This window comes from Temnothorax nylanderi, unplaced genomic scaffold, assembly GCF_030848795.1.
Source record: "Temnothorax nylanderi isolate EJ_2023f unplaced genomic scaffold, tnyl_v1.0 TNYL_tig0023_pilon, whole genome shotgun sequence".
Lineage (NCBI taxonomy): Eukaryota > Metazoa > Arthropoda > Insecta > Hymenoptera > Formicidae > Temnothorax > Temnothorax nylanderi.
Genome location: NW_027249085.1, coordinates 1,404,734 through 1,422,670, shown reverse-complemented (window position 1 = coordinate 1,422,670; position 17,937 = coordinate 1,404,734). Strand labels below are relative to the sequence as shown.

Here is a 17,937-nt window from a genome sequence, read left to right as displayed (position 1 = left end):
ACGGCTGTGAAAATATAAGATAAGGAATCTAATCTGCCATGGTGAGGGAAAAAGAAAATCCTCTCCATTAAAGTAATTGACTCTCTATTAAGGCAAATATTTTCATCCAAGAAGATACCGTGTATAACGTATACTTATGATAAAATATTGCAGAAAATTTTTCTGATGAATTATTTGATGCAAAAACCGACAAATAATCGGCACGTAGTTTACTGAGTGCAGGAAAAAAGTCTATAAATTTATACAAAATATTATTAGGCTACAAAGATCTAGCACAACCGAAGATGGCACAATTTTGTTTTAACTAACTTCTTATATTTAAGTAAAGTCTACATTTAATGCAAAGAGCAAGATTTAGGTATATAAGATAAATAATTCGCAACTAGCGCCTAATCTACATCTACTATATAATATTTAAATATAATTTATTCACTTGGACACACTTGGACGTCTTTAGGTTACATGTTCAGATAGAAAGTATTGAAAGTATATTTCTCTATTGCAGTTGCCTCCTTTTCTTCCTCAAGAGATCTCTGTACGACCGAGTACGAGATATGCGCGAGATGGAGGAATAGGTAGAACAAGGCTGGCTGGTCCCGCGGGAGGACGAGCTACGCTGTCAAACCTCCGATCAATTTTTCACTCACGTAATTCCTTCGCTATACAATTTTCCAATGTACTACTTGCTATGTTGAACCTGCCAGCGTCGAAGGAGACCAGATCGGTTTTAAAATTCCCCCCCCCCCCGCCCCCTCCGTTCAAACGCATTCTCGCTCGTCCTCCTCGTTCTACTGTGCTTCAGTAATCAAAGAGTCGTCGCATAGAGTGGACTTTGTGCACAATAGATTAATAAGAGAAAAGATAAATGACATAAGAAATGGATTGCAATAACATGTGTAGAATAGCTAATCAATGAACATCTTCTCTGAGAAGATAAAGGATAGATAAAAGTGCCTAAATTATAATAGATAATCCCCCAGTACGTAGAAAATCAATAAGATTTAAATTAAATATACTTTTGTCTTCGTGATAAATTTTCAAATTTTCCTCATAATGATTTTCCCTTTTCACGCATGTTCCCCGAGCTAATCCACGGAAGTATATCAGTTTTACGAACACGCCGTACTTAATTTACTGCGATACGTTGGAAGCATTATCACTCTTCCTGTAGTTAGTAACTACATTTTCTGCACGCCAGCGATCCTTTGTTACTTTTCGCATGCACTCATCTCTCTTTTCGTCGTATTAAATACGCGGATGCTAGTGTCGAGTTGGCTGTACGACGTTGCAGGGCATCGCTAATAGACGCTAAAATACAATTTGCTGATAGATACGCGAGCAGCCTTCGGAGGAGCAGATTTTAGCAGGAGTAGAATATTAATTAATGTCGCACGATTCCATTAAAATGGCGCGCTGTCTAAAGGATATATCCATTTATCGTTAATAGCCTATTTAGCGCGACACGTGGGGATTTATCCGAGTATCATTACTCTTTGTGAAATTATAACCTTGCGAACAAATGTGTTACATCCGTAATGATCATGATTTTGCAATAGAGATGTCAAATGTTAATTAATTATGCTACTACTAATCATCACAAAATTCATGTATTATAATTATGATATATATGTATTATAATTACAAGATATGAGAGATATCTTGTAATATAATACATTTATAAAATCGTTTTATTATAAAATTCATTTTATTAAAAAATTTATTATCTTGTTTCTATATGATCGCATATAATTATTTTAGCTTTCTGAAGTGATTTTGTACCAATTTCTATATGCATTCGAGATTCATTTATTTCAAAAGGTAGAGATGGAAGAAGATTATGTCCACACGATTCATTCGGCCATGTGCACATGCACACATACATCGTATAGCAATCAATATCTTGATGTTATTAAAGCACTACCAAGAGATACCGATATCGATGTTTTCAAGTTTTTCGGAGAAGTTTTGTACGCGCGGAAACTTCTGTATGTTGCAATTAATAGAGCCATTGTTGAACGAAAGAGGATCTGATTCTCGAGAGACGTACCGAGAGTTTTTGCGAATTCTGGCACGAAAGGGTTGCCTCTCATTCCTGGTCCAATTTCACCGGCAAACCGGTGCGTATATACGAAGCAATGAGATAAAATACCTTGGGGAATATAAGAGGGGTAGAGAATTCTGCAACATGGCGCGGGAAAGGGGTAACGCGACTTTCCGCTCGTTTTAGTTTCTCTCGGAAGATCGACTTCTGGGCTATCGCAGTATCAACTCTCGCCGAGCCCCGTGACTCCCCGAATTGCTGATTGATTACGAGATTAGGATTGATCGCGCAAAAAAAAAACACATGGCTGTAATAAATCACATGGCCGAATAAATCGTGTGGACATATAATCTTCTTCCATCTCTACCTTCTCCGTTTCTCTCATTCTCTCTTTCTCACACGTTGTAGCCTTTAATGTGCAAAAACGAGGAAATAGCTTGAAAGCGGCCATATAGAATGACAGTTCAGGAGGGCCGACGCGATCCAGGGATTCTCACCCGAGACATTTCTCTTGCTCGCAAAAAAAAATCTGGGTCGGATACGACAGTTTCTGGGACACGTCGTTTAGAAATAAATTATATGTTTATAATAATATAACTTGTTGTCATATAGGCTGTGTGTCGTGTACGTGTGGAACGTGTTGAAAATATTTAAATTTCAATATCCTGTGTATACAGTCTATAAATACGACTTAAGTAATCGATAAGCCGATAGGTTTAAAAAAATCTCCGATAAGCTTGGAAATTGCAAGAAGTACATTCCGTTTAATATCATAATTGTTAATTATTAACAAATCTGCTTTTTGAAGCACAGCTTCCGTGTTGCGCAAAATAACAAGTCACCCTTTTAAGAGAAAATCGTGGTTTGTTCAAGCGGTACGTTGAAGCTTAGAAAATCCACAAACCACGTCCCTTTAAAATAAACGTTTCAACAAAACTAGATTTTTCCATAAATGCTGCTCTTTGTGAAGTTACGTAACCGAGCGGTCCGTGCGAAACAAAAATTAAACGCGTGCTCATTCTTACAGGTACAAAGAAGCCCTTTCTACGTTTTCTACGAGTCTTTGCATTACTCTGCCATTTTTCCACTCTTCAGTGAGACTGTCATTATTTCCACCGAAGATACAAGAAACGAATAAGCGGGTACACACGTCTTTATGGAATGTTCCGTCTCTCTACAGTGCATGTCGAGAGTACGCAATCAGTTCATACGCAGATTAACCCGAGTGGTAATTTAGCAGTCTGCGAGTGAACCGCGACTGCGAGATTTACCTGCCTTCGTATGTATACTCATCAACATGCACTACACATACGTATTTTACGTACCGAACAATGCATCTGCGAGTTCCTCTCGTAGCATTTCATAACCCGCCAGCGGCAAAATATAAAGCACGGTAATTTTTACGAAGTCAGAATACAGCACAATAAAATTTCTTTTATCGGTACAAAATACAAGCAGTCATCTTAAATTGCCTCGTGACTCGTGATATTTCGCGAATCTAAGATTTCAAAACATTTTTATTTAAAAAAAATATACATATTTCGAAATATACATATTTCGAACCAAAGAATATATCCCTGCGAGAAATGAGCAAGCGTTTTAAGTAACAGCATACAACAAGCGTATCCAAGGTCTCACTTGAGCGGATCTTCCAAGGAAGCTAAAAAGCCGGTTTCCGTACCGGTGAGATACAGTCAATCTCTTTCAATACAGAAATATGAAATTTTTCGCTGTTTACCGAAACGGTTTCGCTATTGATCGCGTCTGGTCGCAGCAGTTATTCGGTTAGTGAATAAAGTTTCGCCGACGAGGGATTCGGAGATGAGCAGAATCCTCGCGAGAGCGAATTTTCGTCGGGGACTTTGCGGCGCGTTCTTACCGGCGCACAAAGCCGCTATGTTTACGTATATCTACGTGTGACGCCTTTTTCGCCTAGCCACGGGCTTCGAGCAGTTGCATGTTGGTAACGTAAACAGTCATCTATAGTATAATTCAGCGTAGGATAAGCTATCCTAGGAGGAACATCGTAGGAAACCACTACAATATCGAGAACGTCACTTGTCGAAGATAATCTCGTGATATTTCGTGATGGCATTCGAAAATTCACTCACTATCTTTCGACTGACTTCAGAAAATATCTAATAATTTCCAAAATGTCTCAACAAGACGTAAATAATATGTGTGTTAATGTTTCTCTTAATTGATCATATATGAATAATCCATATCTAAATATATTTAAAAAATAGGCATATAAAATCGTCTCGCTTTAACTTTTCATTTTATAACTTTTCTATTTCACATATCGGTGAGTGAGGTAAAACAATTTGAGATATCAAAAAACATTTGACAGTTTCCATTTGACAGTTTTAAAAAAAGCATGTTATATTTTTGTATAAAAGTCCCTCCTTCTTTTTCCTCGAAATGGCGAATAATCTACTGTTTTGCGCAATTAACTCAAATAGGATTTATGTCGGATTTATTACTCGGCTATACTACTATTTATTTAAGTTGACTTCCCTGCCAATAGATGACAGCACCTTATGATGAGGTGCAAGCCACAGAAGAACAAGAATTCTAGTAAACTGGAATTTTTTTTTATATAGGTACCGGTTCCGCCGTAGAACGGTTATTCAATAAAGATTCAATGGAACTTGATAAAAATACAATAAAAATAAAACGATCGATATAAAATAAGAATTTTGCGCGTAAAAGCCAATAATGTTCCGAGTGTTTCGAAAAATTAATGTATTTATAGCTTTGCAATAACCATAAATTTTCAATTTATTACTAAATGTATTATTTATTATAATAATAGTCGATATATTGTGCGTTAGCATTTTCTTGCAAAAATAAATTTTTGAGAAGTTTGTAAATTGTACAGATTGTCGTTGTTAATCGAATACTGATACTATGATTTTCTTATCAGCACCGGAAGTCACATAAACCGGCTCTCGTCTCGAGCGGCTTATGTAAAAAATATATAATTCATTACTTTCTTTTTCAAAGCCCGAGATAATCTTTTGTAGACATCTCATTCAGTTTCATGCGGTTTTACATAGTTAGAAAAGATAAAATCGCCTTGCAAATAGTTCTTTAGAGTTCCATCTTGCTGCATTACTCCCACAGTCCCACGTTATAACATTACGCGAATAATAATGTTATGTCTGTATTAATCGACATACGTTTAACATTTCTCTCGCCGTTCAAAGTTAAAAGGCTTAATATAATCGGCAACGTAATTCGTAACGTAGGTTCCGTAAAACCTAATCAAATTTTTATCTCGAAAGAGCCGTTTTTAATATCTGCGCATAGTTATGAAGTTCTTTAGTCTAATTAGTGTCGTCGAAAGTTATTTTTATATGCAAATTTAATTGATAATCTCTTGAATCTGCATGTCTTTAGAAGAAATTAAGTTTACGTCTAAATATACGTGCAAAATCCGGATAAATCCGAATATATCCGCGAGCCTTCGCAATTTCGAATACGGTGCAACACGGATTTTCGAATATATATTGAAAAACTCACAGAGTTAACTTACAGTTAGTAAAGAGCACGGAATTTTCGTTAGTTTATCAGTAGGGGAAGAGAATCTCTTCTCAGCGTAAAGGGAATAAAAATTGAGGAAGCGAGAACCCGTCTCGAACGGTATTCGAAACTTTTGCATAACTTTGATATCGAAGGCATTTGCAAACTTTAGGGAGACGCTCTCCGGAAATTTGCGCGAATTTGCCAGGCAAATCTGGCAAATTCGAGGCTCGCGTACGGTACGCTGGCGGTTCGGTGTGGGAACCGAACGTAAAGGTAAAGGTAGATAGGTAGACGCGTCGCCCACTCACCTCGCTGCGCCGCAGGCAGGCAGGCAGGTAGATCCGCAGCCGGTCGAAGCGGTCGAAGCGGACGAACCGGGGTCGCAGGTCGCAGGTCGCAGGTCGCAGCACGACGATTATACGGGTCGGAGTAACCCGTCAGAGTAAGCACGAGGGTACTCCGGCAAGACTTCCGTTGACGTAGACCGATGCACGGTTACTACGCGCGCCTCCCCGGTCACCAGCTTGGCTCTCCGTCCGCCAAGCGGGAAAAAAGGAAAAAGTGGAGAGAGACAGAGAGAGAGAGAAAGAGAGAGAGAGAGAGAGAGCGTGTGTGTGTGTGAGGGTGAGTGAGAGAGGTACGAGGCGGGTGAGTAGAGAGAGAGAAAGAGAGACAGAGATAGCGAGTGTGCGATGCGGTGTGAGAGATCGAAGTCTCGTGGCAAACGTTCGTGGACTGAGTGAACCCTGAGTTCGGACTGAGCGGCGCTTAGGCGACGTTAGCGCCGCGCAACGGGGGGCGCGGGAATCACCATCGATCCGCCGAGGGTGGTATGGGAAGAGCTCCGCGTTAGGAGAGGGGTGCGGAATAGGGATTGGTCGCCTCGCCGGCCGAGGGGACAAGGATGAGCGGAGATAGAGGCGAGGACGGCGAGGTTGCGGTAAGACATGCCACCACTACTACCACCGCGCCGCCGCCGCCGCCGCCGCTGCCGCCGTCGCCGCCGCCACGATCGTCGCGGTGGCAAGGATTAGGGATGGAAGAGAGAGCCGATGATGCGAACGGGGAAGAAGGCGAAGCGCGGAGCGTAAACGCGCCGCTTTCACTCCCCTAAAATCCCGATCATTTTTAGCCTCCATCCCTCTTTCTCTCGAATATACGCCCTCTCTGTACCCCTCTCTCCCCCCTCACGCCGCTTTCCCTGGCCCTTCTACCCTCGCCCGTCGCTAACCCTCCGTTCCCTCCGTTCGGTCTCCCTTGCCGCCCACCGCCACGCCTCTCTTCTCATCTTCGTGTCCTTCAGCCTTCTTCTTTGTCTCTTCCTCCCTGTGTAGATATATATACATAAATCTAAAGTTATAAATATATGTCCTCGTGCATAATTCAATTAAACGCGACCATCTCGAAGATGCTTTAGATTAACGCGATATCATTGGTCCAACCAGGTCCAAGAACATCGAGCAATCGTTTTAACTTCTTTATTTTTATCATTTTTATCATTTTTATCGCGCGAGCGTGGGCTCTTTATCTACCTATCTCGAAACATCCCTCCAGATCAAAGCGCGTCTTATCTGTCGTCTGGCTAGATCGCTGAGATCGCGTTAGACTTATTGTTAAACGCGCTTGCACGCCGGCGGATGAATGAACGAACGTCAAGCGCAGCGTTGCTTACCGCAAATGCACCAAATGCAAAACAAGGGAGGCTGAAACCCTTCTAGGGTGACCGGAAATTGTATAATTTCCTCGCATTCTGTACGTCTATAATAGTTGCTTTGCCGTCAACATCACGCTGACAGCATGCATCTACGGAGCATCTCCGGCTCCGGATCCGGAGTAATCCGGACTGCACTGACTGCAGACTGGCGGACTGATTCCTCGTGAAAAAATAATGCGGGCTCTACAATGCGAGTCGCAAGAGATTTACCAATCACAGTCGAATTTGAGAAGAACAATCGACTGTGATTGGTCAATTTCCTACGACCCACGACTCGCATATTGTAGACCCCGCATAAGTCCCAAACTATAGAGCAAACATTTTCGTACGAAACTTTAAAAAAGCACAACATTTTATTGAAAATATAAAAGAAATTTTGATATTTTACATAACTTTGTTGCCCATTTAAAATTATTTTTTATTTTATTGCGAATAAAATGTAATATTTGTTTTTATTTATGTATTAAAAATGACACAAGATTGTTTAAGATAATTAAACTTTCGATGTTAAGGCTATTTTTCGTGAAAATAAAGTTTTGCACGAAAAAATTTTAGTTCACATTTTTCGAGTTATTTTTTTATGAAAAATCATGCCCGGTTATAACATCATAGTTCAAAGTTCAAAGCGTGTACAGTGTAGTTGTAAAATTTCTGAACCGGTTTTTAATTAAAAAACAATGAAAAGATAACACAAATTTGTTTATTTTGAAGTTTCATAATTACCACAAGCTTCGAAAAGCGAACGATAGCAAAGTGTTTACAATTAGAGATAGAAAACGTTCTGAAACTCTCTTCAATTCGTTGGTTATAGCAGTACGAATGGCTTCAATACCCTTAAAATGCTTCTCTTTCAAGCATAATCTGATTTTGAGAAAGAGGAAGCAATCGACCGGTGCTAAATCCAGTCAATGAACTGGATTGCCACACTAGGATTTATTTCTATGTCGAAAAGCTGGAAAGTCTCATGCACGAGAAGACGCGGACAAACTCTGTGCATCTTTCTTTTCTTTTCTTATAATTTTCTTTGGAACTTATCCAACGAGATTTCTTTGTCAATGTTCCGTGTTTTGCCGATTATCCGAGTAATAACTTTACACGACGTATGCACTGATTCTTTTTTGTTCTGTATAACTGAGAAAATAGCGTCCATTTCACGTCGCTTTCAATGAGGATCTTTAATCCTCTTTAAAACTTTTGTACTATCTGAATATCGCACTCCGAGACAAATACACTTTCCATAAGTTTCTTTTACTTAATTTTATACAAAAGCTAATCGCAATTAATATAGCTCGAAACAGAAACCATATGTCTTCACTTATCTCGACATCATATCGTCATTACGGAATTATCTGCAGAATTCTTGAAAGTCCAGAAAAGTCTAGAAAAGATTGATTTGATCTAACAAACATTCGAAAAACACTTTATGTGACTATATTACCACCGTCTATATTATCCTGTCCCAATATTAATTTGCCATTTGTATTCCACGCAAGTTAATTAATTAAACATAAACATGCAATTTGATTGTTGGCTAAAAAGGACTTGATCAAAATTACTGGAATTCAGCATGTACAGAGTATTAGAAGAATATAATAGCGTCGAACATCTGCTCTTGCAAGAAGGAATGCTGTCGGACGTAGAAAGATATTTTACTGTTATACAAAAATCTTGTCCCTTGGATAAACTTTAGATTTTATCTAGAAGATTACAATTTTACACAATCATTAGAAATTGCAGCAACCAATTTTTTTTATTATATAATCCGAAAAAATCATATTGCTTAGCAAGATGAGCTTCGAAGAAACTACTCGAATAAAATTATAGGGTCAAGAATAAAAAAAGAGTTTTGCTATCTCGAATTTATTAGGCAAATTGCTAGCTGCAGTCCGAAAAACCACCAATAAATGGTTGCTTACAATATTAAACCCCAGATATTTGGGGTAGGATATAAAAGATGATGGGCTTTATAGCACCGTACAATATCTAACGCTGTTTCCGATTATTGATGATTCGGAGATTGGAAGCCTTTCGATTCCAAGAAAAATTACTCAACTATCGAGAAGGAAATCACTAACTAGACGTTCTGTACAGTTTCGAATAAATATGTAAAAGCATCGATTACTGAGATTACTTATATTTTTTTTATCAATATATAATAAACGCATTCATATAAGATTAGTAAAACAAGACTACAATAGTGTGTTTTAGTGTTTTTTAGTAGATTTATATATTGAAATTGCCGTTTTGGGTTCTAGAACAAAAACACTTATTTCATTGCTCCTTTCGATAAATTGCGGCGTACATACCGCTAGTAAATATGAATAATTTACAGTCTACATTATCTTAGTTATGTCGCATTACATACATATTAATTATCTCTACTCGTAAACAAAACGCACACATTCGAGACTATATTTATATTAAATATAACATTAAGCTGATCGCTTTGATAAAATGAAATATATATTAATAAGAATGTAAGTGTAAGGTGAAAAATATATTAGAGCCACGTAAAATTTACGATTAGTGTTCTACTTTGTAAAGTAAATATTACACTTAATAATATAGCACTTTATAAAATTTAAATTAATTAAGATGCTTACATCTTCTCTCCCGTGCAAAAAATCTTAATAAATTTCAATCTATTAATTCGATTGTATCTACCAGGTACTTTGTAATAAACAGGGCCCAGACGTTACCGTTGTTTATGCCTGAATCAGTAAGATCAGCTACGTATCATTTACATTCCGATTAAACACCACCACCGCTATTTTCAATCGGTGTGCCATTAAATTCCGAAAAGTTAATCATGTTTAAAGCACTCTATTGTACTCGTCATGGTCTCCATCTCGGACATAAGTAACGCTAACGTTCAAGTCCCAGTAATAAGATTACATCATCCATTTTATAATGATATACGGGATGTGGCTTTACAGGAAAAATGCTTCGCTGAATTTTATTTGGCATACTTTGCGATTGGGATAGTTACTGCATGGTTCCAACAATCAATGAGGAATGTCAGTGTGGCACATATTACGTATGCATCTACATTGTGCGCGTTTTAAGTGTCAGTAACTATTCCTCGAACATTTAGAGATACAAATCATTTGTCAAATAAGAATCTATTGGTCCGAAGAACGTTGATAAGACATGTACGGATGAAAATAAACCCTCCGTATTCCTCCCCTGTTCTTGAGCGTAATATTCCTTCCCTGTTCTCGAGCAGAACGGCGCAGTCTCGTCTATGGAATATTACAGTGTATTTTTAATCAGATTCGTTACAAAAGTTTATCTAAAATCTATTACAATATGAAACCGATAAAACTCGTATAGATATACAAAGTAAAAAGTTGATGTGTCAAAATAATATCAATACACCCTTTATTCCGAAGAATAAGAGCGGTCCAAAGTGAGCATAATGTGTCCAAGTCATCTCTACTCTGTAAAAGAAAAGTAAAATTACATGAACAAATTAAAAGTAATAAATAATATGTAAAAATTATACATGTAAAAATTATACATTATATGTATATATATACACATTTCCAAATCGTATAAATTTTACACTTACTGTTCACATAATTTTACGTATTTCTTTTACAGTATCGTCTTTTTTCTAACTCGTTACGCGTTTATTTAATATTCAACAGTGTCGAGCATTGTCGAAGTGTGAGAAAAGTTCTTAGTTTCATTTTTGAATCATTTCACTTATATATCTCAAATCATTTTTGTAATTAACAAGATCACAATATGTATGTAAATCCATTTGAGCCTTGTTTTAAATTACAAAGAATGCAAAATATAAGAGCCGATTACCATAATAAGAGCTTCGAGCAAATTCCAACTGACATAATCGATGATTAATTCGACCGGAACAATTGCTCACAGTAAAAATTTTAACATATAGAATATAATTCGTCGTTTCTAATCTAAATTTCCTTTTCATATGTCAAGCAAAAAGTTAATAATTATACCTATGTTAATAAAATATTATAGATATATAAATATTATAGAAATATAAAATATTTCCTGACAAGTTCATCATCGGTTAAATTAATCGGACTTTGGTCGAAATCACCCTAAAATCTTATGGTATTACGTGTCTGCGAATAGATTCTTGCAGGAAACTTGCTCACAAGTTGTAATTTTAATTTCAATTTAATAAACATCATATTCCTAAATTTAAAAAAACAAAGAAAAATTAAAATAATTGAAAATAAAAGTTTTTTTTATGTATTAAATGATTATAAAGCATTTTTTCTTGTGTTTTCTTTCATAATGGAACTTTAGAGTTTTTCACACACTGTTGTTTATTATGGAAAAAATATTCATATTTTCCAAGATATATATTCCAAGATATATATATATTCGACGAGTGAAAACGGCGATTTTTATCAAAGGATTTATTCAGCTTTTAATCGAATCAGATTATCGTGAAAGGATTTGCTTTCTTGTATAGAAATCCGTACCTGGATTTAGATGAAACCATCTACCCATACAGCAATAGAAATCTGCGAGATATACTGAAATCATCCTGGATATCCCAAACATATTGCTATTTGCTTAAGATATTCCTAGTTCATTACAATAAGCATATCTTTGAGGTGTCCTAATATTGAACATTCAGAAAGTCTCAATAAAAAATATGTAAAAATTATAAAGTTAATCCGCATAGCATACAGTCTAAAGGTACTTTAGGCGCTATAGTTAAAAATATATATACACGGCTAGAATATATATACATATGGCAGTGTGGTTATATTGTATCATATTTAAAAAGTGTATGCTCCAGAGATATATCTCCCTCCCTCCCCTTTTCTCCCTCTCACTTGCTTTCAATATAACGCTATGATTTCTCAGCAAGATATGTTGAAGAAAAATCCCGCAGATCTTTTTTTTTATCTTACTGTGTGGGTAGTCACAGGCTCGATGTTGATTTTCTATACGATTACTCTGGAGTTCGCTGCGAACTCTGCGATGCAATACCAAATCTTCGTAAAATGTTCTAAACACGTAATCCACGAATTCTTAGCTAAATGGAAGCAATGCCGCCTTACATTCTTGCATGATATTTGCAAATTATTGCAAGGATTGATAAAAATTGAGATACATCGCTCTTTTTATGTACATTTTTAAAAACGAGAGATCTACGTGCATGAAATGTTATGTCATGATATAATTTGGATGACAGGTAATTACAATTTTACCTATTTATCGTATTTAATTTTTCTTGTACACCTTGCAATTACTTGTAAATTTTGTTTTACTTCATATTTTCTAAAAACATTTTCTAAAAATTAAAAAATTTTTTCTCAATTTCAAAAACTTTTTTAACGTTAACGAATCTTGTCTCCAATGCACAAAAAAGGCACTGAGAAAGATAAAATGTAGTAGATAGTTCACGTACTTTTTTATACTGAATCTCGTGATATAGCTAACCGTCACTTGTATAGCATTATAAATAGAGGAGAAATTAATAATTATTCAAATAGTAAAACATAAAATCGAAAATATATGCTTGTCTTTTTTTCTATTGTTTCAACATTCCTCATTGATACGTATAACAAAATTATGGTACAAAAAATGGTTGTGCCATTAAAATAAACTATATTAATAGACACTAACTACATACTAGATTCCTTGGTAGTAATAATCTCGTTGGTATTATCAACACGAATCAAAGTAGATGAATTTAATACAAGAGCTCTACCAAGGGTAGCAACTCGTTCCACTACGCACGAGGCAGAGAGGCGTGCTTCGGCATCGTGATCCCAACATTCTTCCATTGTATCACAAATTGATGATAGTCCCTGAAATAGCACACATTTCAATTATAGACATTAAAAAAGCTACATATTCTTCATTTTAATTTAATTTTTTTTTTAGATCTTTATAAAGCTATCAAAAAAGCTTTCCATTATTAGTCCTTATGCATAAATGACTTTTTTGCTCATCCATCAATGTACAGTTCCTTCGTTATTTAATATACAAAAATTTTATTCTATGAATAAAATTAAAACAGATATTTCTGTACATTTTTACTTACTGGATGTTTACGCCAAGTTTCTAAAATCAGTGGCCTCTCTTTTTTATGGACAACGCTTTCTTGCATGTCTTCTAGAGTAGGATGGAGACCGACTTCGTCCTCAAATGGTAGTCGATATTCTCCTATTGGTCCCTAATATTGAAATAAAAACAATTAGCAACTTTCGACACGCGATTAACTTACAAGGCTTCTAGTACGTGATTATTTCCACTGTGTGTGATTATATATTAAGTATACGAAAATAATACCCAGCGTTTATTTAATTATTATTTTATGTATAATTTGCATTTTGATTATCATTCCTCAAAGTAAATTTTGGCATATTATGGTTTTGGCATTTCAGTTTTCTTCCAATTTCTTGTAACGGAGTTAGTTCAGATAGTTCAGATTTAACAAATTTGCAGATTTGGATAAATTCAATTTTTCGAATATTAAAATGCGGATTATTTGGGTAATACCGATGTCCGAATGAACGGATCGGGTAACCCAAGAAATCAGATATCGGATATCCAGTTAATTGTTTCCTCGATATCCACATACCCAGACCATATTTACAGCCCTAGTCTTGAGAGCTCGCAGTTTAGCAAAAATGCATGTTCTCTGTAAGACATATTGCATATAATATACATTACGTACATTTTGTACAGTACATCTTGAAGCTAATTCCCATAGAACTAACCCACAGGCATACATGTCAATTCGTAAAAATGAATCTCTAGTGAAATTTATTGCTCCTTCTAAAACTTCTGGTGCCATATATCGTCGTGTCCCAACCTATAAGTAACAAATTATTAAGTGATTTTTATACATCATAATAAAAAATTGTAACGATATATATACACATTACCTGTCCGTGTGTATCGCCGCAAGGTTTTCCCGGATGAAAAATAAGTGCCAAGCCAAAATCTGCTATGCAGGCACTCATGTCAGCCTTCAGTAAAACGTTTTTTGACTTAAAATCTCTATGAGCTACAGCTGGTTTATAACCATCTGCTTTGTTAGCCGGAATTTCCTCATGTAGATGCATTAAACCTCTGTTAACAACAATCTTTTTATTAAAGACTAAATAAAAACTCAGTAAAAGTGTTGCTCTATTTAATTGATGTGTAATCTTGTTTTTGTTCTAACAAATTATTATCGCTATTATTATAATTGTTACCTTGCCATGGACTCTGCAATTCTACACATCTCAGGCCACGTTACAATATTTGCTTTTAGATAATCACACAGCGAACCCTTTTCATGATACGCCGTAATTAACCAAAATTCAGCTTGTAAATTATCCCCACGTTTTTCAACACCTATAAAGTGTAATATGTCCTCGTGATCCATATGTGCGAGCTTAAAAATCTCTTGTTCAGTCTGCCAAGATTGCTTATCTTGAATGGGAAAAACTTTAACTGCCACGATTTCATTTTTAAATTGGGCTTTCCAAACTGCTCCGAAACGACCTCGAGCTTTAATCTCAAGAAGTTGTATTGGTCGTAAGCCTAGATTAGGTGAAGGTTGTGGCAATGGTACAGGTTCCAACGTTGGTACCTGAAAGATTTACATTAATTGCATTAATTAAATAATACACTTAACAATTTTATAATAATCTCAAAGTACAAACCTCGTTAAAATAGCCCAATTTTCGGCGACGATAGAGCCACCAAAAAGAAAATGAACTAATCGTAAGAAGTATAGGAATTGCTATTAATAGGGCAAGTGTTATTGCTTGCTGCTTCGCACTGGGCACAGGTTCAAGTTCTGAAAAGGAATTTATTTAAATATTATTACAAGTATGTTGCAAGAGACAGATTTATTTTCAAGTAAAAATCAATACTGCATAACATGATTGAATAATATACCATGAATGACAGATGGTTCTGTAGGCTTGGTGGTTGGTTGTGGAACCCAAGAGAAGTTTTGGTTACACATATTGCCTTCGCAACAACAAAAATAGAGTTCATTTTTTCTTTCCATACTATTCTCCACACAAAGCGGTTTACCATAACAATCATTGTTATCTAAAAAGCAACCCTGAAAATAAGGTATAAGATGTATAGAAAAATTGTATACGACAAGAGAATAAAATCTATAATTATCAATTTCTCGAGAAAAGAACAATATGAAACAATCTAAAAAAAAATTGCAATCTACGAGATTCAACTCAAGATCTTGAGACTCGTTGGCAAGAATGTTTGATATTACCAAATAATGTAAAAATAAAATACGAAATTTTTCGACACACACATCTATCTAACTTCTAATATATATCTTAACTTTGCTCATTTTTTTCTTTAAAATCTGGTCCATTTTAATTATTTGTACATATAACAGACTTGTATAATAAATTATATGTAATAAATAATATTAATCAGATATAAATAACCAACCTTTAATTTAATTATTGTTTCTTTAGTAGTACTGTTCATCGTCCATAGCACATAACAATGATTACGTTTCTCTAGGTCATGCTGGACACATTCTTCCCTTCCTGAACACTCTTGTTCGTTCTCCGCACACATTGTGTCATTGTAAAATTCGCAAAAAACTGAGCCTTTAATATCTTCTGTAGATACAGTTCCTAAAATAATCGATCAAAATTCTATGATTTTTCTATTTAACATTAAATATTTAATAAATTAAATTATTAACTGTTTTATTTATTTATTAAGTATTGCTTAACTGCAGCTATACCTTTCATCTAATAGTTTGTTTTAACAAGACAATTTTTAATGATTGTTACGTATGTAAATGTATATATAGTTTATAATTAAGATACATCATATTACAATATTTTCTCTGTCAAAAAGTAGACAAAGATAGAGTTTGTCTTCACACACATACGAAACATTCTACAACTTAACACTTATAAGATATATAGGCATATAAAGCTGCTATAGCTGCTGCTACGATTAGCCTATATGTATACCAAACTTGCACAAAGTTTAGCATATAGGACTTGGTCACTGTTTAACTGAGTATAGTCAGAAAAACAAATCTCAAACTACCACTGTAATTGTTTGCAAACTGCATTCTATTATTCATCTGTCTACAATTTACAAAGTAAAAACAGTGACATAAGTGAACGTAAGGAACAAATTACTGGATAAGTTTCAAATTCATAGACAGAATTGAAGAATTAAAGTCAAGTATACAGAATTTTCGGACCTTAACAGAGACAGCAGCGTAATCGTTTGCAAACATGTAAATTTAATGCAAAAGTGTAAGATTATCATAATCTCAGCTTTATTCGAATTAAGTAGGTTTAATAAGGAGCTAACACATTCTCTCGAATACAATCAATGACAATAGAAATAAAGATAACTTTGACCAAGTTCTGATTAACTTAATCGGTTTTTAACTTGTCAAACGATATTCGTACTATTTTGTTAATGCAAATAGGACATTTAATACACGAAGAGAAAAAGCGTAGATTAGATATAACAAAATATACAGTTAAAAATATTGCGATAAGCAATTCTGCCGGTTAAATTAAGCACTGACTAAGATTAAGTTAATTGGAGTTTGGTCAAAATCATCCTCTAAAACTTTCTCTCATTTCTCTCTCTCTCTCTCTCTCTTTCTCTTGCTCTCTGAAAAATTCCATAATCCTTTAAATCTTCCGAGGGTATGAGCTTGAAAAGGAAAAGCGCAAATTTTAAACGACATATATATGTTACCTAATAATCCCAGGAAGATGAGAGGCAGTATCGTCGCGTATACGGACATGGTGAGCGAATCGTAAAAGCATACCAGTAATTTTGAGTCTATTAGCTATTAAGCAAATTGTAGTAATTTATCCGCCGACACATCTCTTCCTTTCTCTCTCTTCCTCTCTTTCTCTCTCTTTCCCGTCTCTTTCTCTCTGTCTCTCTCTCTCCCTCTCCCTCTCTCTCTCTCTCTCTTTTGTTTTCCCTCTTCCACCTTTATACCAGAAATACGCACAGCACAGATTTATGTCATCTTTAAAGTCAAATCATTGCCAGTCTCGTAACCTCCGAGCAAAAAACATGCTCCTTTTTTTTCCTCTCTTCCGCCTCTTCCTCCACACGGCACGCGGCGCGTTACGCGACACACTAGCAGCGCGCAATTAACCCACACGCGGTTTCCCCAGTTAAATTAAGAAAGATATTTCATTTTCGGAGCCGAGTTAGAATTAGAAGGAACGTACGGCAGGCGCGCGATACCGAGACGCACAGAACGACGTGCCGGGTACGGAACACCTACGAGTACGAGCTGTACACTTATCTGACTTTATCATCGACACGAAAGTACAACACGGCGAAACATAAATATCGCGAATCGTGGGAATTGGGAATAAAGCCTGAGGGAAAGAAGACATTTGATGTCTAAAGTCACGGTCTGCTTCTAATATGGCAGTCTAGCGCTTTTACCTTGGTCATCGATCAGTTATTACCCGGAGTCGTCCAACTGCCGCATATTTCAGATGCCAGCGCGCGCAGTGCCCTCTCAGCGACGATCCTACTTTTTCCTAGCCGCGGAAATACGAAGTTCCTCTCTCATCACTCATGTGAATTCTTTTTCAACGATTTTAAGGACGACTCCGATGACTCCGACTCAAATTCTGATTAACCAACTTCCCAAGCAATATCTGTACTA

General features: G+C 36.0%; 2 protein-coding genes across 6 annotated transcripts in view; both read right to left on the bottom strand.

Annotated features, from left to right (window-relative positions):
* The window catches only part of Cpx (synaptic transmission protein complexin), a 114,124-nt gene extending 107,800 nt beyond the window's left edge, over positions 1-6,324 (bottom strand). The window contains exon 1 of the mRNA XM_071700818.1: positions 5,878-6,324. The gene's annotated coding sequence lies outside the window, so the exon portion shown is untranslated. The remainder of the gene's footprint in view (positions 1-5,877) is intronic.
* A 3,077-nt stretch (positions 6,325-9,401) lies between these two features.
* Positions 9,402-17,706, bottom strand: Put (activin A receptor type 2 punt). 5 transcript variants are annotated; one of them, XR_011717603.1, is made up of 11 exons: positions 16,998-17,706; positions 15,708-15,898; positions 15,180-15,351; positions 14,942-15,078; positions 14,489-14,868; positions 14,177-14,363; positions 13,966-14,103; positions 13,330-13,461; positions 12,916-13,093; positions 10,662-10,723; positions 10,412-10,525 (listed from the first exon to the last, which is right to left on the bottom strand). XR_011717603.1 is itself a non-coding variant. In XM_071700813.1 (10 exons), the coding sequence occupies exons 1-10, from the start codon at positions 17,044-17,046 to the stop codon at positions 10,374-10,376; spliced, it is 1,716 nt and encodes a 571-aa protein (XP_071556914.1). In that variant the 5' UTR covers positions 17,047-17,706; the 3' UTR covers positions 9,402-10,373. The 5 variants fall into 5 exon arrangements, 4 of the variants coding, with proteins under 4 accessions (XP_071556914.1, XP_071556916.1, XP_071556915.1 ...); XM_071700813.1 differs by lacking the exon at positions 10,662-10,723 and having other exon boundaries at positions 9,402-10,525; XM_071700815.1 differs by lacking the exon at positions 10,662-10,723 and having other exon boundaries at positions 10,386-10,525; positions 12,909-13,093.
* Between the last annotated feature and the right edge of the window lie 231 nt (positions 17,707-17,937).

Excerpts from the sequence above, each read along its gene's own strand:
- Put (XM_071700813.1), bottom strand. The coding sequence starts at position 17,046 with ATGTCCGTATACGCGACGATACTGCCTCTCATCTTCCTGGGATTATTA. Across the intron at positions 13,462-13,965 it reads CAAGATGTACTGTACAAAAT|GGACCAATAGGAGAATATCG; the intron begins GTACGTAATGTA and ends TTTCAATATTAG. Across the intron at positions 13,094-13,329 it reads AAACTTGGCGTAAACATCCA|GGACTATCATCAATTTGTGA; the intron begins GTAAGTAAAAAT and ends GTGCTATTTCAG.